Below are 27,777 nucleotides of genomic sequence, written 5' to 3'. Positions count from 1 at the left end.
AAGATGAATGTGTAGTCTTAGCATCTGCTCCTCCTTTGTGGGATATCTGCACTTTTAATTTTTAAGCATGTCTTAGCCTCAACCTGGGAAAAGAGATACTGTAACAAGGGAATATACATTATTAACCTTAGAGCTCCCAGCTTAGGCCTCTCCTTCATCTTCTGACCTCCAGGTCTCTCAACATGCAGGTGAGCACCCACCACTCAGTCTGCAAAGTCCTGGTTTGGGCTGACTCCTGTTTTAATACAGCAGATAGATGCAGTCACTTATTTTCATAGCTTGTAATTAACATAAAACACTTATACCAACTAATCAGAGATCACTGGTGTCTGCAATGTAATCTCAAGGAAGATACAGTTTCTAGTTCTTATCTTGGAAAAGTGGCCATGATGCGTATGCAAGTGCCATAGGACAAAGTCCCTGACTCACACTCTAAATTATTGATGGTATTCTGTTCAGGTGAGAACATAGCCTCCTACCTGGCTGCACAGTGTGACGAAGGACCATAAACAAGTTCAAAGCACCTTTTGAATGGTTTAGCTGGAATAATTGTTATCAGCTGACTTTAACAGCATTCAAGATGGATACCCAGGTAACTTTAACTATTAGTGGCTGTAGCAATAGATGTATTAGCAGCTAGAGGTGTACTTCCAATTTCTATTAACTGCATTAGCAAGTATTTGAGTAGCGCATTTCCATAGGTGAGGTGGTGGTAGAATGACTTTGAAATAATATTTTTATAAAGCACACAGCTGATATAATTCAATCAAAAAGTATCTAGGCTCACTTAAAAAACTCTGCGGTGCAAAACTGCGTTTGTCTTGGACAATGCACCTTCAGCGTGTAGCCTGTGTATTCATAAATGTGCATTTTCCCTCTCTGCTGAGTAATTTAGTTTGGTGGACTTTGACAAGGAAATTTCTTGGAAAGTGCGACTGAGTGACATCTCACTTGCATGCTAATGAGGCCTTGACAGAGGTGGTGACAGATGGAACTCCGGGTTCAAACCACTTGCTTTTTTTTTCCAGCAGGATGCTAACAGTCAAAGGTTCCTAACAGCTCTTGCAATGACAATGCACGCTTCTAGGTTTCTGCTTATGACTTTCTCTTGCCATGGATTGTAGCAGAACTTCCATGGAAAGCTCTGTAAGACCTCTGTAGATATCTTGCATGATTAACACAGACTGTTTTCTTAAATAGTCCGTTCTAGTCCTTCTGAATGCTTCGAAGGTTCCGAAGCTGGCCTGTTCCAATGGTGGTCACAGACTTGATCTCCATCAAACCTCATCACAGAACCTGGTGGTGGTTTTATAGGACAGACCTACATGTAGCCTGGATGTTCTCTATCTAGAGCTTGTAGATGAATGAATAGCACTGAGAATTTCTTGTGATCTACCTGGCAAGCATTCCACTTACAGAATGACAGAATCACAGAATGGCTTGGGTTGGAAGGGACCCTGGCAGTCTGGGTTGGAAGGGCTGAGCAACTGGCACTGCGAGCACCAAATGACAGAGCCCAATGCTGAAGCCAAGGAGAAGTAAGCAAATTATTCCCAAATAAAAGGGAACAGAGGCAGAGCGTAACGGAGCATTAAGCTGCATGTTCTGAGTCAGAGAGAGAAATACAGTAACCAAAGGCAAGACAGAGGATTTAATTTTTAATCAGCTGTAATTAATTCCTTCCACATCTTACGTCTGGTGAGAACACAGAGCAAAAGGAAGTAATATCAATTTGGCTTTGATGTGTTATAATACCATTCAGAGGATCGTACCATTCAGAGAGGAGGTGATGGGGATGTCCCACAGCTGTGGAATCATCCTGCTCAATCTATTGGAGCTTTGCTTAGGGCAACACTGGAAGCTTCTTACTTTGCATGGGACTGTCAGTGTGCCTACTGTATAGAGCATGGTCTGGTTAAATGAGGAACAGCTTTTAATAGCTGGAGGCTTTTGCAGCTGATGCAAGAATTTTCCTTTCCACCATTGTACACTTTGCCAGATATTTGACATAAACTGCAGTTATCAGACAAAAAAACACGCTCAGAAGAAAAATCATTTGCCCATGTCAGACAGCCCTGTGCCTCTTTGTTGGCCCTGCTGGTGTTAAACCTGCTTGCTCTCTATTCATCCTCCCAAACACACAGCCAAGACCTGCATTTCTTATTCCGAAACGCTCAGAGCAGAATATCCTGCTTCTTTTTCCTCATTTGTCCTTCTGAAGGTCAGCTTTAAAGACTGTGAAATCAGTGCAGTAATCCCAGTATACCCAAGAGTGGTTCCTTGGGTGATGCACTCCATGTGCCCCCATTGCATATCTCTCCAACTTGTGAGCCCTGGTGCTGTGACACAGCTCCAGTCTCCCCAAGCCCTGCTGCCATGTCACATGCAACTTATTCCTGGAGCAGCTCCTTAATGGGCTGCAAACCGCCTGGGACACAAACAACATCTTCCTATCTGATAAGCTTTTATCTTTGGGTTTGCAGCTTGCTGTGAGGTGTGGAGGAATTTCTCCTGTTTAGAACCAAGCTTTCCTCATGTTCTCTGCTCGGGGCTCTTTGGGGACTGTGCTCCAGGCTGGGGGGAGGGGATGTGGCCACCTGCCGTGGAAATGGAGATTTTACAAACAGAATGAAAGGCGAGACAAAGGCGACATTATCTGCCATGTGAGCTGTTGGGGACCGAACAGCAACTTGCATATGGTTCGAGTTTGGCACAGCCTTTATTTTTATCCTCAGACAGGACTCCCTATCTGGTTATTTACTGTATTAATGACAGGAGACAGAATTACAGCAAGTGGGCTGAGTGCATTCATTACTGTGATAATTGTTGCTCCATATGAAGCTGGGACAGCCAGGCACTGTACAGAGCCCTGAGTCTGAGCACATGAGAGCAGATCTTGTTTTCAAGACAGCCAGGAACATGGACTTTAATAGTAGCACCTGATTCCAACAAATGTGTAAATCCAATAATTTCATACGGTTTTTTAAGATGCAATATAATAAAAAAGCATTTGCTGGTGTATTGGTCTCCCATTTGTTAGCCTGCAATTACCATCTAACTTGTGAAAGCACAAAGTCATGCAATTCAAGGAGAATTTATTTTTTAAAATTCAAGTATTAAACACAAAAATCTGCTTGTAGCAACCCAACTTCTGTACATTCTGCATATGCTATATATAGGAGAATGGGAAATGGCTTCAAACTAATAGAGGGGAAATTAGGTTGGATATAAAGAAGTATTTACACTGAGGGCAGTGAGGCACAGCACAGGGTGCCCAGAGAGGTGGTGGTGCCCCATCCCTGCAGACATCCAGGGGATGGGGCTGTGAGCACTGCTGGAGCTGTGGGTGTCCCTGTGCACTGCAGGCAGTGGGACCAGGTGGCTTTTGGGGGCTCCTTCTGAGTCAAACCATTCTATGATTCTTTTTTTCTCTTCTCTGTTTAGCACAAATAATTCCATGCACAGTATATTACTATTTTTTTTTTTAATGTATATTGCACTTTCTTCTTAAACGTTGCTAACTTATTAAAACAAAACGTTTCTTCTTTTCTATGGGATGGAAAATGAATAGATTTTACACCAGCTGCAGCATGGCAGTCATTTTGTAAAGGAGCACAGCTGAGATGGTATTACTGTTTTGTTGCTGCTTTAAAACTTTCCTCTCCATGTAGTACACCTTAGTACTTAGTACACCTGTTTTAGCAGGTCTTCCTTGGTGCAGATGATTACATTTCCCTGTGTCAGCCTTTTAATTATAGGATCTACAGCTGAGTTGCTTCTCTCTCCATCACCTACTGCTGTAGCATTGCGTAATGCAGTTAGAGAATAATTTGCTGTTTCAGAAGGTAGAGGCTGATTTTTTCCTTTTCTGCTTGGCTTGTTTTAGGCCGTGTCTTATGACAATATGGAAGAAGTGAGGGTAAGTTCAGAGCTCTTTGTAAGTTTTTATGCCACTATGTGTTCCAGCTAAGTTAGGAAGGGCTGCTCTGTCAGCAGGCTTAGGTGCCTGGTTGACACTGTGTGGGGAATAATGATTTTCCTTCCTGCTTGAAGGAAGAGAAGGAGAACTATGTCTGGGGTTATTTGGGGTGAGTGGCGTGGTTAAGGAGGAGGGAAGGGGCTAACTGTCACCTACACAAAGAGGGAGAGCAGATGGTGTTCTTGTGTTCAGTGGAGGAGAGGGCCTGGAGAGGTGGTGGGGATGTCCTGCTTTGTACCCAGCAAAAGTAACTTAGATATCTATGTTTCTCTAGTTCTTGCTTCTCTTCTGTCTCTATTCTGGTCACAAGCAAACAGCAGTGCTGTTACTTGCTCTCACATGTTCTCACAGCATGTCCTATCAGCAAAATGTCTTCGTGCTTGAGTATTGCATTGAAATGCTTGTTAGCTAAGTGCTTTGTGTGCATGGTGGTCCAGGAAAGCTAAACCAACAGGGAAAGTTGGATAAAGATGTTTGCTGAATTGACTTGAAGAAGGCTTGCTGTTTATTCCCAAGAATGCTCCCTTGCTGCGTTGCAGTTGCCTCTCTAGAGTCTGCTGGAATAGTATATTTACCAATAAACTTGCAGCTAGAGAATGAGGCTGAACTCATAGCCTCTTCAAATAAACCCTCAGAGCTTTCCCTTCCTTCATCCAAAACTGCAGCCTTGGCATCTGGTGCTTCTTCAAGCCTGACGAGCCAGGCTTAGAGTAAGCACACACAGTAAGTTAATGTGAGCACGTGGGTGACCTTTGCTGTAATTCATGTGGATTGGATCCTGCACTGCAGCCTGTGCAGGTGACCGGTTTGCAGCAGCTGTCAGAAGAACCCCTGATTTTTCTCAGTTCCAATACAAAGGTAATGGCTTTTACTATGGAACTTAGGCACTGGCACAGGTTGCCTGGGGAGGTGGGGATGCTGTGACCTTGGAGACTTTTGAAGTCAGGCTGGATGGGGCTCTGATCACCCAATGGAACTGTGGGTGTCCTTGTGCACTGCAGGGGACTTGGACTAGATGACCTTTAACGGTCCCTTCCTATTCAGTTCAGGGCTCTGATGTGGGGACGATGGCTTTTACTATGGGACCCTGCGCTGGAATTTTGGTTTAGGTTTATTGTTGTAGGCATTGTCCAGCTAGTTGGCTTTCAGCTTCTACACCTCTTAGAGAAGCAGTCGTACAGGCCAACCTTCCCTTGCTTTCTGACATCCAAAGTGTTCTACCCTCAGGATTTGTGCTGGTGTATCTGAGGTAAACTTGTTGAAGTTCTACTGAATGCAGACTGAACTGACAAAGGGAATCGATCATTCCTTGCACGTCTGTAGTGGTTTTGACAACTTAGGGGTTATGCACTGCGAGTCAGATACTCTTAATGCACTGGTGCCTGCTGACAGTGCTATAACCTGGGAGTGCTGGAAGCCTGGAGGTGGGCTGGGAGTTTTAGGAAGGACTTGCTTTCACCAACCTGGCTCGGAAGGAGCAGCACTATCGGCCCTAACCCAAAATGCGAACTGCTCATATTAACCCGACAGGCAATTGTTTTATTAAAGCTGACGTGCTGAATGGGACTCTTTTTAATGATATTCTTTACCTGTCTCATTGTGTTAAAGTGGGGAAAGGATGGGGGGAGGTGAGGAGCACACAGCCCGAGGAGGGCGAGCGGTGGCAGGTGGGACTGAGCACCAGGAGCAGCTCTGCGCGTTGAGCCGCCCGGCTTAGCCCGTGTAGACCGCATAACAAGAAAGAGTTGCTAAGAACAAATCTCTATTGTTCGCTGTCATCTTTAAATGAGTGTCAAAGTAGGCAGGGGGGCTTTGACCGTTAACCGCACAATTTAGCCTGCCCGTTGTGTCCAGCAGCCCCCACCTCCTTGGAGTTTCTCAGATTAGAAAAGAAGGCCTCAGTCCCTTATAAATGGGCCAACTCTTCTCCTTTGTGTGCAGACTGCCCAGTGTGAAATCTGCAGTGACGTTAAATGTTTTCTAATGAATAATTACTGAAAGGAAATGGAGGAATATATGTGTAATGGATTGTAGCGCATTAAAATGTTTTATTTTGCGCACAAAAATGTTGTCCTTCACAAGCACCACGATTGTTTCAGAGAGCCTTTTGTGGGGGCTTGATTCTCAATGGATTATCTGTGAGCTCTTACATTTCCAATAGAAATCAAAAGGGTCCTTTGGCAAACTAATGTTTTTCAAAATGGCAGCCATGAAGCCCATTTAGTATTTAAAGTTTGGGTTTTAAAGAAATGTTTGAACTCTAGAGATTTTCTCACTTTTTTCTTTCTTTTGATTTATGAAAGTGAAGTAGTTCACCTCGACCTCTCTTCTATTGAGAAAGACAGACAGTCACCCTTTAACAAGTCTATAGTGGGCTATTCCCTGGATACAGACAAGAGGCCTTAAGAATTGTTGGCGTTTCCCTAGGCTGTTGATTAACCTTAAAACCCTCTTATTCTGTATTCTTTTGAAAAAAAATTAGGTTACAATGTGTAAATTTTTCCACAGTATAATTGTATTTATGAATTCTGCTGCCTTGGGACATCCCGAGCTACTGTATGTGCTTCTCAAGTGCAGCCTTACAGACCCAAGACATACCTTCTCTGGCACTGCTGCTGTGTTCCCAAGTACAGCTGGTGTGCAGAGCTTTGGTTTCTGTAAAAATGTGGTAGAGGTTTCCAGGGATGTAGAGGCTGGTCTAACTGAAATACCTTTTAAAAAAAAAAAAAAAAAAAAAAAAAAAAATTAAAAACCTTTTTGATGCTGCAGTCATACAGATGTAGCATGGTTACTTGGTGTGGATCTGATCTGCTTCTTTGGTTTTTATGTGCGCTTCAAGTTTATTTGAAAATTACCCCGAACAGATTAATTCTTATGAGCAACACCAGAGCGTCTACAGCAGGAGGGAAGTATTTCCCTGGGCTTGCCATTATTCTGATGCAGTAATGCATTGCCCTAAAACCTATTGCCAAGCATGCAGCAGTCCCATCTCCGTGATGACTGCAGACTCTGGTTGCCACTTAGGGAGGGCAGGAAGGGGTCCAGGCTGCTCCCAGAGCAGCTGCACGCAGCCCTTCCACTATCAATGGCACGCTGTGAGCCTGGCCTTGGGTTGCTGCTGGATTTGAGGGAGGATGTAGCACTGCTGGTGCCCGTTTTTGCTCTCCTGCTGACTTGGCCATGTAAGAAACAGCCTCTGTTTCCAGCTGTGCTGATTCTAAGGACATCTTTCTTAGCCCTTTCTATACGGTCAAGTTCTGTCACTGCCTTTCTGGACAGTCTCTTTGGAGAACTTTTAGCAGAGCAGAGCCCAAGGAGTTTCCTCAGTGTAACCCTTGCAGTGCCTCCATCCTATTTTGGCGAGCCTTAATGAGCAAATTCCTGTTGAGCACGAGGGGTGCAGGACCGGGTCAAGGAGCGCCGCCTGTTGCAGTCAATGACTATTTCCAAAACAGAGCTTTGACGTTCCTAAAGGAATCTGTTAGTGGTGCTGCTCCAAGCTCATCTGTCTTCAGCAGGCCTGAGACTCACTTCTATTTTACACCACATGGCTCCAGAGATGCCTGCTTTCTGTGCTGCATTCCTGTGGCATGAACTTCATTTGCTTGAATCTCAACAGGGTAACAATAGAAGAACAAGTTGGGTATCACAATGAATTCCTTAGGATGCCAGCTGGAGACAGGGCTGAACAAATAGACTGAGCTTGCCTTAGGGTTGCTATGTCCAGAGTTAAATAAGGCTCTGGCTGTCAGTGGGGGTGGGAAGCCTTATTGCAGAGATCGTAACGCAAGTGTGCTCTTGTCAGTAAGAATTATCTGACCCTGTTAGCAAAAACTGATTGATTCTGTTGGGAAACAGATGTTAAACAGGTGGTTTTCCATTTCTCTATTAGAAATACAAATTAGCGGGTGTTAAAATTTTAAGTCTTTTGAGTGTTCTTGTTACAATCTAGCTGAGGACAAATTGAAAATGTTTTTGTCCTACTCATCTCCTCAGATCTTACTGTTCACCATTTTTCCTCAATGACTCTGAGCCACAAGGTAAAATCACAGAATTGTAGGGGTTGGAAGGGACCTCCAGAGATCATCGAGTCCAACCCCCCTGCCCAAGCAGGTTCCCTACACCAAAATATTTAACTCCTCGATGTTGCTGTAAGACCAAGCACAGCTATTTTGTGGTCAACTTTTGTCTTGCCCTGAGCTCCTTCTGAAGGACATCTCTGTTATTCGGAGAGGTTAGAATTGGTGTGAAACTTTTAAATATAAAGCTCCTAAAGAGTTTGAGCATCACCTAGAGTGTGTGGTTGAACAGAAGTGAGAGGGTGCTTGCTGGCGGGTCACTGGCTGCCCAAGTAGAGGGGTTTCATTCTGTTGGCTGCTTACGCAGAGAAGCAGCCATGGGAAAATAGTCTGTTGCTGCTGACTTTTGGGTGGGTAGAAGGGGAGGAAAGGAAGGTCTGGCATTGTCTGGGAGCCAGCAGTGACCGTAGTGCAGGCTGTAGCCATTTTGGGGTAGTGGGTCAGGTAGAACCCGCCTATTGCAGGGGAAAACCAGGGGAAACTTTGAGTGCGAATTAAAATGGGTTTCGCAGTGACCTCTAGTGGGGAGCGAAACTGAGAGCTGCTGGAAGGGATGAGCCCGTTCAGGAGCGGTGGTTTGTACCTGGGTTTGCTCAAATGGTGCATCAGGAGGGTTAGAGCCTATTTCTTTGCCTTCAAACTCCAACTTCATCCTTGGGATGATATTTTACAGCACCTTTTAACGAGTCCTTAAGCATAAACCTCATCGTAGATCGACTGTTGACCACGTGTTAGATAATTCATTAAACAGCAAGGATGTTACGATCCCTGCCTGAGGAGGAAGGCACACAAACAGGACACACGATACGTGGTGTCAGCGGGCCTTCCCTCTAGCCCTGTTAACTCTTCATGGAAGAAGCACGTTTAGGAGAAGGAGTTGGCAGGAGATGGCACATCTGCTTGGGTGACAGGTAAAGCACGGAGGAAAGAGGCTTCTGAATGCGTAGCGTGGTGCTAAAGGAATCCAACATCTCATTGGGTTGGGATGGTTTGGGGGAGAGCAGAAGAGCCCCAAGGAGATTTCTGCTGTTGTAGGGGAGGTGGGTTCTTACGGATGGATCCAATAGATCTGGAGTTTGGTGGCATGTGTGGCATTTTGGTAACGGTCTGGGTGCTCACCTCTTTGAGTGGGTATGAGGTTATGTGAAAGATGCTCTGGGACGTATGGTGCCCACCTAAGGCTCCCAACTCTGTTTGCTTGGGGGATGTGTGGCATGGTTTGTTTCTGCAGAGCTTCCAAAATAGCATTCTAACTGTTCCTCTCCTTCCCCATCTCTTCAGTTCAATTGCATTAAATCAAAGGAACAGCAACATTAACTTAGCAGCCTGTTGAAATGGAGTTCTGAGCCTTTAGCAAAGATGAGTAATAATCTTCCAAAGTTTACTTGATTTTTTTTTTTTTTTAATTTAATTTTTAATAACTGTTGCTTGCCAGGACTTGTTTCTGTGTTACAAACCTTGCCTAACACATTGCCTTGTTGCTCCTGACCTTGTTTGTGGCTTGAGCAGGGGCTAAAGTCTCATGAAATTGTTTTGATCCAGTTTAGCTCCTTGGTTTTTAGTGTCTATAGACAAATCCCTTTGGGAAAAATGAAGCCCTCACTGTAACCAGGGATAGGTTTTCTGGTGGAACTTGTGTCTCAGCAGGCAAGGAAGAAATCTCCTGGTGCTTATAGTTAAGTGATGAGGAAAGGAAAACAATCCTTTTTAAAAAGAGCAGTCGACAGCACCGTGCTGGGGTAATGTGTACTGCTGATGAGCCCTGCAGGGTATCTGTTACTGAGGATGACACCAGGTAAGGACGAAACTCCCAGGAGTGGGGCTGGGGCGGGAGGCGGTAAGCTGTGCTGTGATCATAAAATTGCTACACCTCAGTGATAGCAAAATGCTCAAAATCCGAGCACAAAGCAGCCCAGAAAAGAGCATGGGATTTTTTTGTCTGCCAGAGAACAGAGGGTCACTTAGCAATTAACATACGAGTGAAAGAATTAGGTTAAGGAAACCTGATCAGCTAGATGGCTGCTGTGGTTTCAGCCTTCCTCTTTCAGGTCTCCAGGCTTGGAAAGGAGGTAAAATTCTCTTGCTCAGGTTGTCTTGAGTGCAGGCTCAGAACAAACCCACCCGAAGTGCCAGCAAGCATTGTTTAGGGACATCTCTCTGCCAAAGTGATAAACTCTGACCTGGTCAGACAGCTCTGTGCTGTGGCCAAATCAGAGTGGAAAAATGAGCATCAGCTGTTGAGGGCAAAAATAAAGGAAAGCAAGGTGATAAATTCCTTGTATGAAGTTAGCATAGTATGACTTCATAAACTGAGTTAGGATTCAAATAGCATGTTGTCAGAACATCTTTCTCTGTGGTATTTTGGTACTGTTGCTGCTGAGCATAAATTTGCAAAGCTCAGACCATTATTTCAGTAATATATAGGTGAGTGTTAAATTCTGCACTAAAAAATGGAACATATTAAAATCTCTGTTTAAGAGCTGTCTGACTTTTGGTCAGCATATTATGAGCTTGGGCTTTAGCTCTTTATTTTTGTGAAATTATGCATCTAAACCTGCCAGCTTTCAGTGTCTGATGTGCTGTCATCCTCCAATGAAGCTATGCAGGCTTGCAAAAGCCAACCTCCAAAGTCAGGGCTTGCCAAAACTTAGCAGAAACATTTTACACCGTGCCTTCTCTCCTAATGCATGTTCAAACCCTGACACACTCACCTCTTGAGCACTGGAGCAGCAAGATGTAAAAACTCCAGTGTCATGAGGGCAGTGTGGGAATAGCAAACGTGCTGGGCTTGTGTGCACATCTCTGCAAAGCCCAGCAGTGCTAAAAGGTAAGTTGCTCAAAACGTTAATTTCTATCGTAAGGAAAGTATTTCAGCAGGAACTATTCTATGAAATGTGTAATCCCCAGGTCTTTATAGTTAATAACATCCTATGGTGTGTTTATTTCTATAGAATAAAAAAAAATCTTGCTTGCTAACATGAAATTATCAGTTTGTTTTAATTAAGAAACAATAAGTCTGTGGTTAATTTGTATAGCCCTTGAAACAAGAGCTCGATCCTCAGCAATATTTTCAATATAAGGTCAAATTTAATTATAAACAATTGAAAGTGGAGTGTGCAAAGGAGTTACGTTCTGTCAGTGATGTCCTTTCTGCCTATTTCTGCCTTTTGAGAAGCAGGTTGGGGCGGCTAGTAAAGGTTTAGTGGGTTTTATTCCAAATCTCTGCTTAATCAGTTTTATCAGATCAATGGACGGGCTTTTCATGTTGCAGATTTCTTGCTGGTGTGTGGAGACATCTGCTGCCCGTATTTGAGAGCTGCTTATGGAAGGCATTGGTAGTAACTTAGTGGTCTTGCTCCAGGTAGTATTGTAGCACTGGAATTGGGGATTAGAGGTCAAGGCAGATGAACTTCAGGGGATTCTCGGTTCTGGTGGGTGTATCTGTGGAAATTCTAACCTGTGTATGGTAGTTGCTGGTGGCATAGAAACCAAAAGTGTGTCTGGTGCATTCCACTGCCAGCTGCAGACCTCGCAATTACTTTGTCTAGGTGGAGTTAATGATGTTTTCCAGGTCTCACTCAGATCTTTGGAGCTGGGTTTCAAACCACTGTTCCCATGGTGAAAGCTGCTGGAAGCTTTGAGTTTCCTCTCTGATCGTAATGAGTCTTAAAATTCTTGATTGTAAAGAAATCCATGGGTGCTCACTGATGTGAAACACCTTGGGGAAGATGTTAACAACACATTGGCATTACCTGTACTGGGTTGATCTGACCCTGAGGTACGGGGAGGTTTTGACTCTCTCCTAAGCCTATACCATGCAACCCTTGTGTTTAGAAGGAAGAGGTGGAAGATAACACTGACATCATCATGGAGGGGGCTCTGATAGCCCGGGACAGAGTTGGGGTGCAGGACTTTGTGCTTCTGGACTCCCACACCAGTGAGGCTGCTTTCCTGAACAACCTCCGCAAGCGATACCAAGAGAACCTCATCTATGTAAGTGCCTGCTTGTGTGAGTGCTGCTGAGAGTGCTGTTCCAACTTTGGTTTCACTGAGCATTGAGACAGTAAGCCTTGATTGATGTAGCTGGTACCCAGCAGGGTGCTCACCCAGTAGAATATCAAAACATAGTAATTATGTATGCTGTAAGGCTTTATGTTTGTTTTATGGTTCCATTCCATTCTTACAGGGTTGGTTTTGAATGTTTAGTGTTGGCTTTTGGCTTGGAAATGAGGATTTCTTCCTCAAGAAGCTCTCTCTGTAGTGATGGTACTGATTTCCCACATCTATGCATTTTTCTCCTTGCAGACATACATTGGCACTCTTCTTGTATCTGTCAACCCTTACAAAGAGCTGGATATCTACACAGTGACCCAGATGCAGCTTTACCGAGGGGTGAACTTCTTTGAACTGCCACCTCATCTGTAAGTAGAATCCTTAAGACTTCAGCTGATACGAGTATATGGGATGTTGTCCCCGGTGCTGTGTATGAGCTACAAGGATGTGTATCCAGAGTTGCAAGTCTGGTGAACGTTTTATATTCCCATCTTTCTGTAGGTAAGGTTGTATTTGTCTTCTAGCTGGCTGTGAAAATGAAAGAGAACAGAAGGGCTGAGAAATAGTGGTGGGGGGCTACAGAGGAAGAAAGTCTGAGATAGTCTTGCAGGTAGTTGCAGGACTAGCTCAGTGCTCATGCACAGCTCTGCTTGGGCTTCAGACAGGGAGGAAAATTCAGGATTCTGAGTTGAAGTTATTTTGGTGTTTGGAAACTTTCAGGCGATTTGAGGGGTTGAGGTTGATAGGTTTTGTTTTTGTTTTCCTTGTTTTTCTTCTATAGGTGGCATATTTGACAAGGACTCCATTATTATCTTTGTATACATTTCTATAAGCAGGAGCTGGATTTTTTTTTTTGTTCCACTGGAATAAAAACTGGCTCCTCTGACCTGGAAGGAGTCAATAGTGTGTATAAGTAACATTCACCATAAACATACCCAGCCCATTCAAATCCTATTTTGACAGTGGAAAAAGAATGAGCTTTGTCTACCTCTCAGAAGCTGAGAGACCATGGCTAGCAGACTGGCGTTTTGGGCTCTGCTTTCCCATTATGTCCAGTGCCTGAGATGTTAGCTGGGGAGTACACCCCATTTCTAATGGATGTTTCCCCTCTGAATCCTTCTTGTGACTCTTGTTCAGATATGCCATAGCTGACAATGCCTACCGGGTGATGTGCAGTGAGTACAACAACCATTTCATCCTCATCTCTGGGGAGAGCGGAGCTGGGAAGACAGAGGCTTCCAAGAAGATCTTGCAGTACTATGCAGTCACCTGTCCAACTACAGAGCAGCTGCAGGTCGTCCGTGATCGTCTGCTGCTGTCAAACCCTGTTCTGGAGGTAAAAACTGGATGAATGCAATGTAGAAAAGCTGCTGATGGCCTCCTTTCATGAGACTTTCCTGTCTGCACACTTGCACCCAGGAATGGACTCTTGTTTTTATGGTTTGCACACATAAGTAATAGTGTAAATTAGGCCTCTTGGTAGCATAAGCACTTAACGTTTCTAAACATTAAGTGGTATTAAACTTGTTTTTATACAGGAGGATAGCTGGAACTGGGAGCATGGGGAAACTGTACAGCATACAACAGATCCTCATGATGCTGTTTACAGTCATGCTAAAAAGAGGCATAATTTGTCTAGCTGAGGTCCATATTAAAGCTACAAAATATATTAGTTTGTGTTTGCTTAATTCCTGTAAATTTTGTAATACGACTTGACTGCAGCAAACCTTTGTCCTGTTGCATCAAGTTCTCTATAAGTGACTTGATGTATCTATTTTATCCATAGGCTTTTGGAAACGCAAAAACTCTGCGGAATGACAACTCGAGTAGATTTGGGAAATACATGGACATCCAATTTGACTTCAAGGTGAGAACAAACTTAATGAGCCGCTGTTCAAACAAGCTCCGTCAGTGAGCCTCTTGGACGCATACCAGGCAGCACAGGATTTATTAGTTCTTACTGACACTGCAGATTTCTGACCTTATTTCTAGAGGTTGTGCATTCTGTGAGTGAGGTGACTAGTTATACATCCCAAAAGCTTCCTACATTACTCACAACACTGCCAGTACTTGATAGGACTTTAATATATGTAGTTGCAAAGGGTGACTTGCACTAGAGGACAGGAAACTCTTCAGATATATCTGAAATTGCTGGTGGATACTATCCCAGAAATAGAAGAAGACAACAGGAAAGAAACAGTGCATTTCCTGCATCTCCTGGTGTTGCTGCTTGCTCCTGTTTTGGATGAACAGCCATCTTGATTCTGGTGTTGGTCTAACTGCTTCATTTTGCTAGGGAGCTCCAGTGGGAGGGCACATCCTCAGTTACCTGATCGAGAAATCCCGAGTTGTCCATCAAAACCACGGAGAGAGGAATTTCCACATCTTCTACCAATTATTAGAGGGTGGAGAGAAGGATCTTCTCTGCTGGCTTGGGCTGGAGCGCAACCCTCAGAAGTATGCTTATCTCATCCAGGTCAGTGAGAATCTGACCATCTCTCTATTTTATGTCTGGAATTGTAGGGATCTTTTATTACCATAAAAACAGAAGATGGCTGCAAGCCTGTGCTGTTCACAACACTCTGCCATTTGGTGGTAATTGCTATCCAAGTGCCATGTTTCAAGTAATTGTTGCTGAAAGGGCTGATCAAATGAGTTGGTTTCAGGTTTAGGAGTTTAATAACCTTTTCAGAGAGCTGCAGGCTGCATCTATGCAAGCTGAGGAAATGAAGTATTATGGCCAGGCTGCATTTGTTCTTGATAAAATCACTACTGAATTTTAGTAATTCTTTCTCCTAGGGTCGATGTGCCAAAGTCTTTTCTATTAATGACAAGAACGACTGGAAAATAGTCCGCAAAGCTTTTTCTATCATTGACTTCACTGAAAAAGATTTGGAGGTATGGAAGTCAAAAGTCCATCCAGTTGATGGAAAGTGTCTTGGTTGGAAGATGTGTCTAAGGATTGAGATGCATTTATGAGCATGTGCAGAAAATTGGCACTGCTCCATGGAGATGTAGGAATTTGTTTTCTAACAGTGTATCTCCCATTATTAGCATCTTTTTGGAATAGTTGCTAGTGTCCTGCACATTGGGAACATTCAGTTTGAAGAAGACAGCAATGGACATGCCATCATTCGCAACGGCACTCAGATCAAGTGGATTTCAAAGGTATCTCTCACCTCTTAGACCATATCAGCAAAACAAATAGTATAAAGAAAGCCTGAACTTTCTTTGGGTCTGTTCGCAGAAGTGGAATGATAGCAAGAACTGGGTGTTTGTATGGCTATAAGCAACCTCAGACTGTAGATGTGCCCTAGTGATCACACGGTAGTGTTTAAGCAGCCTCCTGCTGCCCATGCTGAGAGCAGGGTTTGTTTCTCTACAGCTCCTGGGTGTCCACTTGTCCATTCTGCAGGAAGCCCTCACCCATCGGAAGATTGAAGCCCGCTCTGAAGAGGTACTGAGCAGCTGGAAGCAGTGCAGGGACAGATGAGGAGCTGTGCTCACAGTGCTGTTTCAACTGAAACAGATTAATTTGGCTGTCCTTGTCATCCCTATTACCTTGCCCTTCTAGCCTGAGACTTTAATAGAGTGACTATTTTAGTTTTGAATATTCTGGCTGAATGAACTGGTAATTACTAGAAAGCCAGGAACAGGGACTTGCAAGCAGCCGTGAGTTTGAGCCAAACAATTTCCATTTGTTTAGTTCCTGGAGTGCTTCTTGGGAAACCAGACAGCGTAAATAGAGAAAAGCACTGTATAAACTGTTCTTTGAGCAGTTTGTACTAAGTTTGATAAAATGAAACTAAAAGAAGTGAGGAAAGTCACTCCTGGTTCATCAGAATGTTTAGTACTTTCCAAAGCGTAGTATTGCAATCCTGCTGACATGGAGATGCACCAGGCTGAAATAATAACGGGAGAGGAAGCTGTAGGTGGGGTTGCTGGTTCTCTGTGCCTGAAGTATGAACTAGTTTTGCAGAAGTTTGCTGTGCTGAGGTGTGTTCTTCATTGCATCTGGTATATTTTTATTTTTAGGTCTTAAGCCCATTGAATGTCGATCTGGCATTCTGTGCTCGGGATGCTGTAGCCAAGGCAATTTATGGACGGACTTTCACTTGGCTGGTCAACAAAATCAATGGCTCCTTAGCCAACAAGGTTGGTTCCTTGTCTGATGTCCTCTTGGAGCTCCTCCAGTAAGGCCCAACTGCACACGTGAGCAAATACCCCATGCTCAGCAGTGTAGGATCGTCCCACAGCTCTGAGTTGAAAAACTTCAATGCTAGGGAAGAAGTGTGGAAGTTGGTCTGTTAAGTACTTCTTGTACTGAGTTTCCTGCTTCCGTGTGTCCACTCACAGTGGTGATGGGTTTGTGGTTGGACTTGATGACCTTAGAAGTCATTTCCAACCTTAATGGTGCTGTGATTTACTCTTTTGGCATCTCAAAGTAGAAGTTTAGAAAAGAAAGAAACACAAAACTGTGCAGGGAAGAAACTTTAGCTGAAGCAAGAGTTACAAGTTGTGTCTTTAACAGGATTCAACTCGTAAGACTGTCATTGGCCTGCTGGATATCTATGGCTTTGAAGTGCTGGACACAAACAGGTAACAGCAGTTTCTGAGAACGGGGGGCAATCTGTCCTTGTGGCAGTGGGAGTGTGTGCTGAATCCTACAGTACTTTTTGAACATAGTCTTGTCCCAGCAAATCAAGAAAGGTGGCTGCAAATGCTCTGGGTTAGCTCAGTAAGTAAACAAAAAACGTTGTTGCTTTTTGATAAAAATTCTGAGGCTTAATCTATAGAGAACTAGACTGTTTGATTGGAAAACAGGAGGAGGAGGTGGGAGAAGTAGGACTGTGTCCATGAATTGATTAAACAATATTTCTCGTTTAACAACTCTGAAGCTTTGAGCAGTTCTGTATTAATTACTGCAATGAGAAACTCCAGCAACTGTTGATTGAGATGACCTTAAAGGCAGAGCAGGAGGAGTACGAAATGGAAGGAATAGAGGTAATTCATTATTCTCCACGCTTTTGTTTCTTTGAACAGCCACTGCACGCATTGCTTTTCTTCATTAAAGAAGGCATCTTGCCTGTCTCAATTGCAATGTTTCCCTGGGCCATGTGGAAAGCTGTGCTTTGAGTATATGCATGGTTTCATTTTAAATCCCATGTAAGCTTATTCTGCTTCAGTATACTTTGTATCCTTTCTACCAAGGAGATCATTCCCAAATCTGTAGAGTTCATTTTTGCATTGCTCCTGTGAGAGGTGTAAGATAGCCAAGGATCTCATCCTGTAACCCTTTTGAAATTTAATTTGGCCTAGACTTAATTCACATCTCTGGAAGGGGAAGAACATTCCCCAGTCTCTTCTTTCTCCTCTTATTTCCAGTGGGAACCAATTCCGTATTTCAACAACAAGATCATCTGTGACTTGGTTGAGCAGAAGCATAAAGGAATAATTTCCATTCTGGTTTGTACTACTTAAATTATCATGCTTGCCTGTGCTCTGCTGTAGTGGTTCATAATCAGTTCCAGTTATCTGGTGGTTCTGTGTTATTTGGGATCTGAGCAAATAGACCTTGTAAACAAAGACTGATTCATCCAGATAAAAAATCCTGTAAGTCTGTCTGGATTTTGGGTCTAGTTATGTCATCTTTTTGTTTAAACGAGCTATAAACAATAAAGGATGAGTCAGGGCATTGCCAAACCTGAAAGAAAATGGCAGATCTGATTTATCTTGATTTATTCTGTTAGTTCTACTGAAATCAGATAAACAGAACTCCATGTTTAACCAGGAAACTGCTTACATTGGGCAGACCTCGTTCAATTGTAACCAAATTCTTCAGCTTTGCTGAACAATGTGGTGCTAAATGTTTCTGAGGAGGGAATTGTCTGTTCAGAGCATCCTTCTGCCTGGTGCCTGCTCTTTCAGGATGAAGAGTGCTTGCGACCAGGTGAAGCAACTGACTTGAGCTTCTTGGAAAAGCTGGAAGAGAAAGTAGGAGACCATGCCCACTTCGTGACGTATGCATTTATGCTTTGCATCCTACCACAAAGGAAACTTTCCCATCTTTTACCCGTAACAGAGCAGAAGTTGGACTCAATAATTCTTACGGGTCTCTTCCAACTCAGGGTGTTCTGTGGTTCTGTGAGTACTGGGGGAGGAAAAAGTTTTGCTCTGTACCAGAGAAAATCAAGCAGCCTGTCTGTTATCGACCACTGTAATGCTCCAGTAATGTCTGGAGGTATTACATAGGTTGCACTGGGGAGCCTCGCTTCATTCTGCATTTGTGTTTTGCAGAAAGAAAAAAAAGAAAGAAAGAAAAGGGGCTGACTTTGAAAATATTGGATTGCTTTGTCCCCTGCTGACCAGGGGAAGCTGTAGGTATCGTGAAGAGGAGCCTAAAAACCCCGATCTGTATGGTGGATGTAGATTTATTTTCAAGAGTCCATTTGGATATATATATGTGAGCTTTAGATCTGAAGAGGAAAGGAAGACACCTTTGTTTGCATCCCCCATACAATCAGTACTGCAGCCAGGACTCGGTTTGTGTTATTTGCAGATCCTGTTCTGCTGGCGTTGGTGCTGGCGTTGGTGCTGGCGTTGGTGCTGGCGTTGGTGCTGGCGTTGGTGCTGGCGTTGGTGCTGGCGTTGGTGCTGGCGTTGGTGCTGGCGTTGGTGCTGGCGTTGGTGCTGGCGTTGGTGCGAGGCTGTTCTGGCAGTTCCCAGCAGAGCCCTACTGAAAGGCTTCTGCTCATCATCAGTTCAGAGTCACGCTGCTGAACTGTCACTTTCTATGTTTCTGACCATCAAAGCTGAGTGGAAAATCTGTAGCCAACTTCCTCATTGCTGCAGTGTGCCTTAAAACTGCTCTGTGTGATTAGAAGTGTTAAATGGAAACATTAGCGCTACTTAAATAGGAGCCGTGCGTGGCAATGCTCTCGGAACAAAACTTTTGATGTACTGATGTGCTGCTGTGACACAGCTCTGTGCTGCTAGAGATTGCTTGCAAAGCTGAGATTTGTACTGTGAAGTTGCTCTTTTTCTTCCCAGTCCTCTGGTTTTGGTTTGAAGTTGAGGAAAGTTGTGATCTTCTTAGCATGTAGGCTATGAGAATGTATTTAAATGAATGTTACAGGGAGAAGCCATCTTCCAGGCAGAGTGATGATTGCCAAATGGCAATGGATGCTTTGCACATGTTTTGAGGAGTTTGTGGTCAATGACTCCCATTCCGTAGCACTAAATTTGCTGTAAGCTGCTCAGAAAGGAGAGGCAGTTCTTTTGATTATGGGCCATAACTGTATAATCAGAGCCACACTGATAGGAACAGACACTTGATAGACTTCCAGCTGTCACACAGCTGCTTTTTGCACAGGTGTCTTTCTACAGGCTGAAGAAATCTGCTGTTTTCTCTTGGTATTTTTTGCTTTTTGTCTTTTTTTCTTACCTCCCCATAGTCGCAAGCTTGCAGATCAGAAAACACGAAAATCCATTGACTGGGTGGATTTCCGCCTCCTTCACTACGCAGGGGAAGTCACATACTGTGCAGTCGGTGAGTGTGACCGAGGAGCTGCTCTGCATGTTCCTTGCACACCTGTGCCCATGTGGCAGATGGAGCGTGGGCACTGACTCCACACGAGGGTGCTATCCGTGTGCTGGGCCCTTGGGGTGGCACCCAGTTGCTTCCCAGTAAAGCCAATGCTTGCCCACGTGTGCTATGAGCCTTCTAATGGAACAAAGCCTTCTTCCTCTTCAGGATTTCTGGAAAAGAACAATGATCTCCTGTACAGAAACCTGAAAGAGGTAAGAGCAATAGAAGAGAGTGCTCTTCCCTTAAGCATCTTGCTACAAGTGATGTTTTGCAGAAGCTGTATTTAATCTCAGTAGCAATCAGAAACGTATGTTTCTCCTTAGCATTTGACTCTGAAACCTGTCCTCCATTGGGATTGAGATCAGTGCAAAGGCTTTTATTGGACAGATACAGCAGCTTCGTGCTGGAGCCATAGGTGTCCTGGTGACCTGAACTTGGGAAATCAGGCTGCTTCTGGCCTTAACTTTGTTCATCAGTCTTCAGTGCAGAGCTGTCCAAGCAGGCAGCTGATTTCTGGCTCCAGAGCTGTGCATGTGAAGGGGTCTCTTCTAGGTTTAGCTTCTAGCACTGGAGGCTGTTGCTTGAATCTGTGCTGTGTGTCCTTACAGCACCCTAGGAAGGCATGTATGCTAAATATGACAGTTTCTCACTGACTGTGTTTCAGGTGCTGTGCAACTCTAAAAATGGAATCATTAGAGACTGCTTTTTACTGTCAGAACTGGACAGCAGGAGGAGGCCAGAGACTGTGAGTGTAATGTTCAGTCTAAACTTTTAAGGTTGGTTTAACTTCCCAAGTCTGCATTTCCCTGGTTTAGCTCCTGAATTCAGTGCATTTGTTTTATTTTTGAGGGTTTTTTTTTTTTTTTTTTTTTTTTTAGCTTTCTTGTAGGGGTACAGAGATGTTGCTGAGACAGCAGCAAGCAGTGTGGCATAGCTTGCTGTTGTTATTAATGCATCATTCTAAAATGAGCTCTGAGCACAGCATCCAGCAGCCTCCGGTGTCTGAAGGGCTACCTTGCGTGTCCAGATGTATGGCAGAGACTCAAATTCTCCAGCTAAGCACTCTGTCCAGTTAGCTCATGATTAACTGTGTTTCTAAATTGTGCTAGTGCATATGTCAGCCTTTCTCTTGGCTGTAAGAGGAGCGCAGTGAATGAGTTGACTTGGATCCTGCAGTGCTTGAGTTTCAAAGCTGAGAAGTCTTTCTCTCAATGTCATCTTAGGTTGCAACCCAGTTCAAAAACAGCCTAATGAGTCTGATAGAAATCCTGATGTCCAAGGAGCCTTCTTACATCCGGTGCATTAAACCAAATGAGAACAAGGAGCCTGGTAAGGCATTAGGCTCAGTGCACTGTTGAAGTAATGGAATGAGGAGGTGCAGGGTAATTTCTTCCATATCTCTCCCAGTATATTGACACGTGAGTGAGCTTTCACGTACAGTATTTATCAGTGAATGTGTGTTTACTGCAGGGAAGTTTGATGATTGCCTGATCCGGCACCAGGTGAAATACCTGGGGCTGATGGAGCACCTGCGTGTGAGACGGGCTGGCTTTGCGTATCGGCGCAAGTATGAGCACTTCTTGCAAAGGTGAGCAGAGCTGTTTTCCTGTACAGCCAGAATCTGCCTTCCCATGGGGCTTCAGAGCAAGATTTATTTAGATGTCTGGTCCTGGTTCTAAGGTGCAGAGGCACTGGGCTTTTCCTCTGCACCAAACGTAACGTTCATAGGTGGTTTTGATCTGTATCCATGTCGGTCTACTTTGAATGAAGATTAGGAACTGGGGGCTGCTCAGGGAGAAATGCCTCAACATCAATTCACTTCTAGTGATGTCCTGATGGTCTTTCAGATACAAATCCCTGTGTCCTGCTACCTGGCCACACTGGCACGGGCCTGCAGCTGAAGGTGTGGAGAGGCTTATCAAGCACATAGGTTATAAGCCTGAGGAATACAAACTGGGAAGGTAAACTTCTTTCTCTAGTTCTTAACTCTGTTGGTTGGCTGCACAGTACTTCCCATTCTGATTGTTCTGTCTGTGACCATGAGCCCAGAGAGCTGCAAGATGTGGCAATGTAAAACAGGTCCCTTAATTTGTTTTTTGCCTAGACACGGCAGGCAAAATTGGGCAGAGCTACCTGGGTTCTGCAAGCCTGAGGGTATCTACTTAATGACCTTAAAACAGGGCAAAGTAAACTCACCCTGAAGGTATGGGGCAAGGAGTCCCAGATGTGTGCATCTCCACTTGCTTTTCACACTCTTGTGTTTCTATGGGGCTCGAGTCCAGCCTAGTTTCTTTCTCCTCTGAGTTAGGAGGAATGGGTTCCTTTGGCTCAGCACCAAACCTGCCAGTCCAAGACAATGTGGGCTCACTGTGAATAACCTGTTCCTGGTCTCTTTTTTCAGAACCAAAATATTCATTCGTTTCCCAAAGACTCTGTTTGCTACTGAAGATGCATTTGAAATAAGAAAGCACCTGTTAGGTATGGTTCCAGTTCCCTTTATCACATAGACAGAAAAGCAGAGGCTGAGTGGGCAATGTTTGTGGGCTCCAGATGCACAGAGATGAGAGCTGAGACTCCTGGTCCTGAGTGTTACCCGATTGCAGCTGCTTGAATCTCCATGCTGAAGGATGTTCTATGCAGGCTACCTTTGTTCCTGCTTCGTTAGTCCTTTGTACCTGGTTGTGCAGGACTTCCAGTGTTTGATCACTGAGGTTAGGAGCTGTGCCTTCAATCTCAGGGATCTTGTTAGGTATAAGCATGTCTCTGCTTCTTTGCCAGTTTCAAGACTACAAGCCAAATATAAAGGACGCCTCGGGAAGAGAGACTACCAGAAGAAGAGAAAAGCAGGTATGGGCTGTGGAATCAAGAGTTGTCTTAGGGTTGTTTTCTGGTAGGAGTTGTAGCCTTGAAGTCATGAACCTATTTTCTTGTGGGTATAAATTTTTGCTGCTGTGGGTGTTAGGTTCACTAATGGCCTCAGGTTGCTCCAGGAGAGGTTCAGGTTGGATATTAGGAACAATTCCTTCCCCAAAGAGCAGTCAGGCACTGGCTGCCCAGGGATGTGGTGGGGTCATTCTCCCTAGAGGTGTTCAGGAAACGTGGAGCTGTGGCACTGAGGTATATGGTTAATGGGCATGGGGTGGGGATCTTGGAGGTCTCTTCCAGTCTTAATATTCTACAGTTCTGTAAAGATCAGCTGAAGGGAAGAGACAGGTATAATTCCTGCCTGCAATGAATTTGGAGGACGGCATGGCACAGGATCTCTGTCTAATACATGACTCTTGCAGCTATCAAGCTGGAGGCTTGTTGGCGAGGAGTGCTGGCACGGAAGGAGGCCAAGAAGAGGACCTGGGCTGTTGAGATCATCAGGAAGTAACTATCCCCATGGGGAAGGCTGCAGGTGGTGGGTCACAGCGTGACTGTGGCTCCTGGGCAGGGAAACCAAGGCACCTTCATGCCTGTTGCTAAACTGTTCCTACTATTAGCCTGTTATGTATCTCTTGTGATGGCTGCCTTGTACTTCCACTGATTGTAAGGTGGAAGTCCTGATGTGGGTATTTTCTGTAGATTCATAAAGGGTTTCATCAATCGGAAGAAACCTCTGTGCCCAGAGAACATTGAGTTTGTGCGGCTTGTGCAGTACAAATACCTCATGAAGCTCAGAGACCACATCCCCAGAAACGTCTTGGACAAGAGCTGGCTCCAACCTCCTTCTATCCTGGAAGAGGTGAGGTTTGCTGCAGGCCCCTCATCGTGCACTGACCTTGTTCAGGTTGTAAAGCTATTCAGATGACCACATTGCCTTTCTGATCTTTTTATTGCTTTTTTTTTTTTTTTTGTAATGTAGATATCTGAGATGCTACAGAAAATGTGCATTAGGAACCTAGTACGGAAATACTGCCAAGGCCTCACTCCTGAGAGGAAAGTGCAGGTAGCTAATGCATGGGATGCGAATGTGCAAGTTGGAAGTTGCTGCACACATGTGATGCATGTAAATTGCCCCCAGTGCAAGCTGTTCCTTCTGACAGCCACTGCTCCTGCTGAGCAAATGCTTCTGAGCCTGGGATTGTAATGTACAGGGCAGTTCTACAGATGCATAGGTCTAAATCTTGTGACGTTAAATCTGAACGCCATCTAAGTGGAACAGATCCATAACAAGAGGGTCTTCTAGGCTGTTCAGTCCTTATTACATCATTACTTAGTATAATTCAGGAACAAACCAACGAAGAAATACAGCTTTCATTTGCCCCAAGTTGCATGAGTGAGAGGACGATGCTGTCCACAGCTTACACTACACTATGTAACTATACATGGAGAAACTGAGAGGATAAAGGGTGTTCCTTCTCTTAACAGTTACAGCAGAAAGCTGTCACGAGTGCCATTTTCAGAGGAAAGAAGGAGGGCTACCAGCAGAGCATAAACCTGCCCTTTGCGGACACACGGCTGAGTGAGTACATGTGCTGGGACCCCACCACTCCAATTGCTTTGGCCCATTGTGTTTGGTGGCTGCTGGCAATCAGTGCCCCAGGCCATGCCTCAGGCTGGGGTACTCGAAATCCCTTTTTAAGCCAGAAACTTAGGCAAAAAAGGCTGGGACTGATGGGGATACGTGTGTACAGTTCTGAATGGAGCAGAGCTGATTGCTGCAGTGCAACGTGGGGATCCAGCCTCAAAGTCTGGAGCTGCTGGGGGAGGAGATGTGAGCCTAGGGGATCTGCTCTGTTGGTGCAAAACATCACTGAAATAGACTTAGGAGTGGTTTCTAAACCATCAGTTTAAAAGAGTGATCTAATGAGACAAGGATTAATGGGATTGAGGCAATGAATGCATCTGTTTGGTGTTCCCAAGACTGGTGGATCAGCAGTCTGCCACCTACATTCACAATGTCTTTCTGGTTTGATCCACAGAAGAGACGGATATAAACCCCAAAGTTCTGCAGCTCATACAGGGCGAGAAGGTGAAGGTAAGGAAAGAAAACAGGAGCTCAGCAGCTGTGTCCACATCCCAGGCCCTGCAGCCCCATGTGATGCCACAGAGGGAGGTGCTGATCCGAGCTCCTTGTTCACAGTATGCAGCTCCTGTGGTCAAATACGACAGGAATGGCTTCAAAGCACGGGAGCGCCTGCTGGTTCTGACCCAGTCCTCGGCGTATGTGGTGGAAATGGCCAAGATCAAGCAGAAAATAGACTATGCCACTTTGAAAGGTAACAGTGCAAATCCAAATGGGGCTGCTTCTGAGGCTTGGTCTGTCCAGGGCGCTGCAAAAAAGAATGCTTGAAGCAGTGCTCTCTCTGAGGACGCTTTTTGCTGCAGAACAGCCAGAACAGCTGTGTGTCAGTGTACTGTTTTTCTGCAGGTATTTCTACCAGTAATCTGGGTGATGGGATCGTGGTCATCCATGTTCCTGAGGACAACAAACAAAAGGTAGAGAGATGAAATATCACTGGTAATTTGTGGTTAGAAACAATGGTGCTTCTCCTATTTCCTTTAAAATACTCAGATATATGATTATCAGGGTTTATTAACTCATGGTCATCTCTACTTTTGAATTCTTGTTGTTTTACCATGAAAGCATTCTCTTTTCGGAGCCAAAGTTGCTACAAATCCTAAATAGGCTCTGGAATGGATGTTTAACTAATCAGAGTTGTAGGTGGCCATTGCTCTGCAGCCAGGGCTGTGCAGAAAGGACTCCTCTGAACACACGACTGCTGGCTGGGTTACGTGTGGGTATGCTGTCCACTGACCTTGTGCCCCTCTTTTTGCTTCCAGGGAGATGTGATACTTCAGTGTGAACATATCTTTGAGACGGTCACTAAGCTCTGCATGCTGGCCAACAAGCAGAACCTCGTTAAAGTCGTGAAGGGAAGGTAAGGAAGACAGTCAGCATGACCTGCTATGTTTGTTTTCTGCTGCTGTGACCTGGGCCTGAGGTTGTGGGCTCAGTATCCTCCCAGCAGATCCCATTAGTGCTGGCTCTGTCCAAGGACAGCCTGTGGGGCTGAGCTGGGGGTCACTTTAGGATAAATGCTTCTCCCTGAACTCAGAAGGCCTCCAATTGTGATGGCTGAGTGCAGGAGCCTCCTCGGTCACACCAGCTAAAAGCAGGTGGATGCAGTCCATCTCTCAGATCTATACAGAAATTGGAACTGGCATATGAAACCTGCACTTCTGTTCCAGCTTTTCTCTCTGGCCTTTGCGTTTCAATTGTAATTGGATTCTTTCTGTTCAGTGGTCTTCTCCAGGTCAGATCTGCTTATCTTCTAATGCTTAATTGCTCCAGGAAAATTCAGGTGCCCAGACTAGGCAGGCATGCTGCGTTCATCAAACCCTCTTGGGCTGTATGGTATAATGCAGTTGTTTAGGAAATTTACCTAAGCTGAAGGGCTCTGATCTTCTAATCTAACAAGATTTGCTAAGGGAACAGAAATAAAGTGGGCTTAGAGTAAAGCCTATTGTGAGGAAAGCACTGCAGAAGTAATTGTCTGTGTTTGCAGCCTTCGGTTTCGCATTGGCTCTGGGAAGGAAGGGACAATGGTGTTCACTGTTGGGCCGGAGCCCCATGTCTTTAAAGCCAAAGATGGACAGCTTACAGTGGTAAGGCCTCATCAGGGCACTGAGAGTATGGCTTTGGCTTTTCCCTCTGATGCTCACCCCTTATGAGAAACACAGTTAAGCCTTGGAAGAGAGGTGTCTTTGTGAAGCAGTTGTGAAATAGGAATCTCAAGGACACACAGTTTGTGTTTAACTTACTGACTCCTTTCTCTCATTCCAGGTGTCAAACCAGGCAAAGTCTTGATGAGAAACAGTTCCAGTTTCTGGTCATCAGAAATGGAAAGGAGCCTGCAGGCTGTGACCAGCACCTGCAGCACCCCTGCAATCTTTGATGCCATAGGGTTGCTGTGACTTGAGAGTTTGCTTGCATCTTTTAGGTACTTTTTTTTTATAGCTTAAAACTACTGAGCTGTATCTAAATAAATTCATCACCTTGCTGTAATGTTCCAGGATGCATAGATCCTTGTTACATGCTGTCACAGGGTATTGTTTAGGTAGCTGCACAAGTAAAATGTCAATCTGTGCACCTAATAACCTGTAGCAGAGCTCTGAAGGAAGGATTCAAAAGGAAAAGACTTCTCCAGGCTGTGTTTTGAGTCACTGTACTAACCAGGAGAAACCATGTGAAGTGCAGGTGAATGGAGTTGAGTCTCTCAAGCAGCATGCAGAGGTATGTTTGTAAATGTAGCAGTGAGGTTGGCACAGGTATTCCTGAGTTGGTGCATCATCTGGAAATCCCAGGAAGATCCTTCCTTGTCTCCAGGCACAGGGGAAGGAAAACGTCTTAAAGTAGTACTGTCCTTGCTTCTCCCTGCAAAGCAGCTATGCAGTGCAGTGAGGCTCCACAAGTGGTGATGAATGGGACAGGTGACCTCACTTTTCTTTTAAGAGGGGACATGCAGATTTGGTATAATTTGGTTCAGAGGAAACCTTCAGCAGCAAGAGACTGAAGCTTCATCTCCCTTTGAGGAGCTGCGATTCTGCTCGCTCCTTAGGAGTGCAGTTCCCTCTAGCTGCATATTTTGGCAGCTATGAAGAGGTAGAATGCAGGAATTCCCTTTGCTCTCTCTGGTGCCTCATGTTGAGGCCAACCTGTGTAGCTCCTGCTTGACTGAGGCTGCAGCCTGAATGAGAGCCAGATCACTGGTGCCTTGGCTGTGAGTGGTTCCAGGAGGTAAAGCTGATAGCTAGGGGAAGATGTGTGGTATTTCTTACTGAAAGTTCTTTCTAGCTCCAGGGACCATGAGGACAGCATGTTAGCTACTGAACTTCAAGCAAGTAATAAATCAACTCATGTAAATATGAAATATCTTCTAATTTATTTCATGTTATGCTTTAAAAAAACAAACAAAAAAAAAACAACAAAACATTGCAAACAACAACCATACACTGAAATCCATCTTAAGGTTTTTTTGTGTGCATAAAATAGGAGGGAATGATTGTACAGAACACGAAACAAAACAACTCCATTAAGACTAAAAGGTAAGACTGGAGCGTGGAGACTTCCACAAGGGCTCTGAACAGTG

General features: G+C 44.6%; 1 protein-coding gene across 4 annotated transcripts; it reads left to right on the top strand.

Moving 5' to 3' along the window:
* Window positions 1-565: 565 nt before the first annotated feature.
* On the top strand, window positions 566-27,530 carry MYO1H (myosin IH). Of its 4 annotated transcripts, none has more exons than XM_048963692.1 (33): window positions 3,360-3,378; window positions 3,887-3,919; window positions 11,893-12,051; window positions 12,364-12,479; window positions 13,249-13,447; window positions 13,898-13,978; window positions 14,408-14,587; window positions 14,911-15,009; window positions 15,166-15,279; window positions 15,497-15,568; window positions 16,147-16,266; window positions 16,643-16,710; window positions 17,010-17,115; window positions 17,497-17,577; window positions 18,040-18,131; window positions 19,566-19,660; window positions 19,865-19,911; window positions 20,364-20,444; window positions 20,923-21,028; window positions 21,170-21,287; window positions 21,547-21,660; window positions 22,101-22,177; window positions 22,478-22,546; window positions 22,987-23,071; window positions 23,267-23,426; window positions 23,547-23,630; window positions 24,053-24,146; window positions 24,607-24,662; window positions 24,768-24,903; window positions 25,056-25,123; window positions 25,469-25,566; window positions 26,194-26,293; window positions 26,472-27,530. In XM_048963692.1, the coding sequence occupies exons 2-33, from the start codon at window positions 3,905-3,907 to the stop codon at window positions 26,493-26,495; spliced, it is 3,114 nt and encodes a 1,037-aa protein (XP_048819649.1). In that variant the 5' UTR covers window positions 3,360-3,378; window positions 3,887-3,904; the 3' UTR covers window positions 26,496-27,530. The 4 variants fall into 4 exon arrangements, with proteins under 4 accessions (XP_048819647.1, XP_048819649.1, XP_048819646.1 ...); XM_048963689.1 differs by lacking the exon at window positions 3,360-3,378 and adding an exon at window positions 3,609-3,626; XM_048963690.1 differs by lacking the exons at window positions 3,360-3,378; window positions 3,887-3,919 and adding an exon at window positions 566-592.
* The last annotated feature ends 247 nt before the right edge of the window (window positions 27,531-27,777 follow it).

Source organism: Lagopus muta, chromosome 17, assembly GCF_023343835.1.
Source record: "Lagopus muta isolate bLagMut1 chromosome 17, bLagMut1 primary, whole genome shotgun sequence".
Taxonomy (NCBI): Eukaryota; Metazoa; Chordata; class Aves; order Galliformes; family Phasianidae; genus Lagopus; species Lagopus muta.
The sequence above is the reverse complement of the archived record's forward strand: the minus strand, read 5'-3'. Positions and strand labels throughout refer to the sequence as shown.

What these genes read in the sequence shown, in the direction of transcription:
- MYO1H (XM_048963689.1), top strand. An exon ending in TGTACAGAAACCTGAAAGAG is followed by an intron (nt 19,912 to 20,363) that starts GTAAGAGCAATA and finishes ACTGTGTTTCAG; the next exon opens with GTGCTGTGCAACTCTAAAAA. An exon ending in CTCCTGAGAGGAAAGTGCAG is followed by an intron (nt 23,631 to 24,052) that starts GTAGCTAATGCA and finishes TTCTCTTAACAG; the next exon opens with TTACAGCAGAAAGCTGTCAC.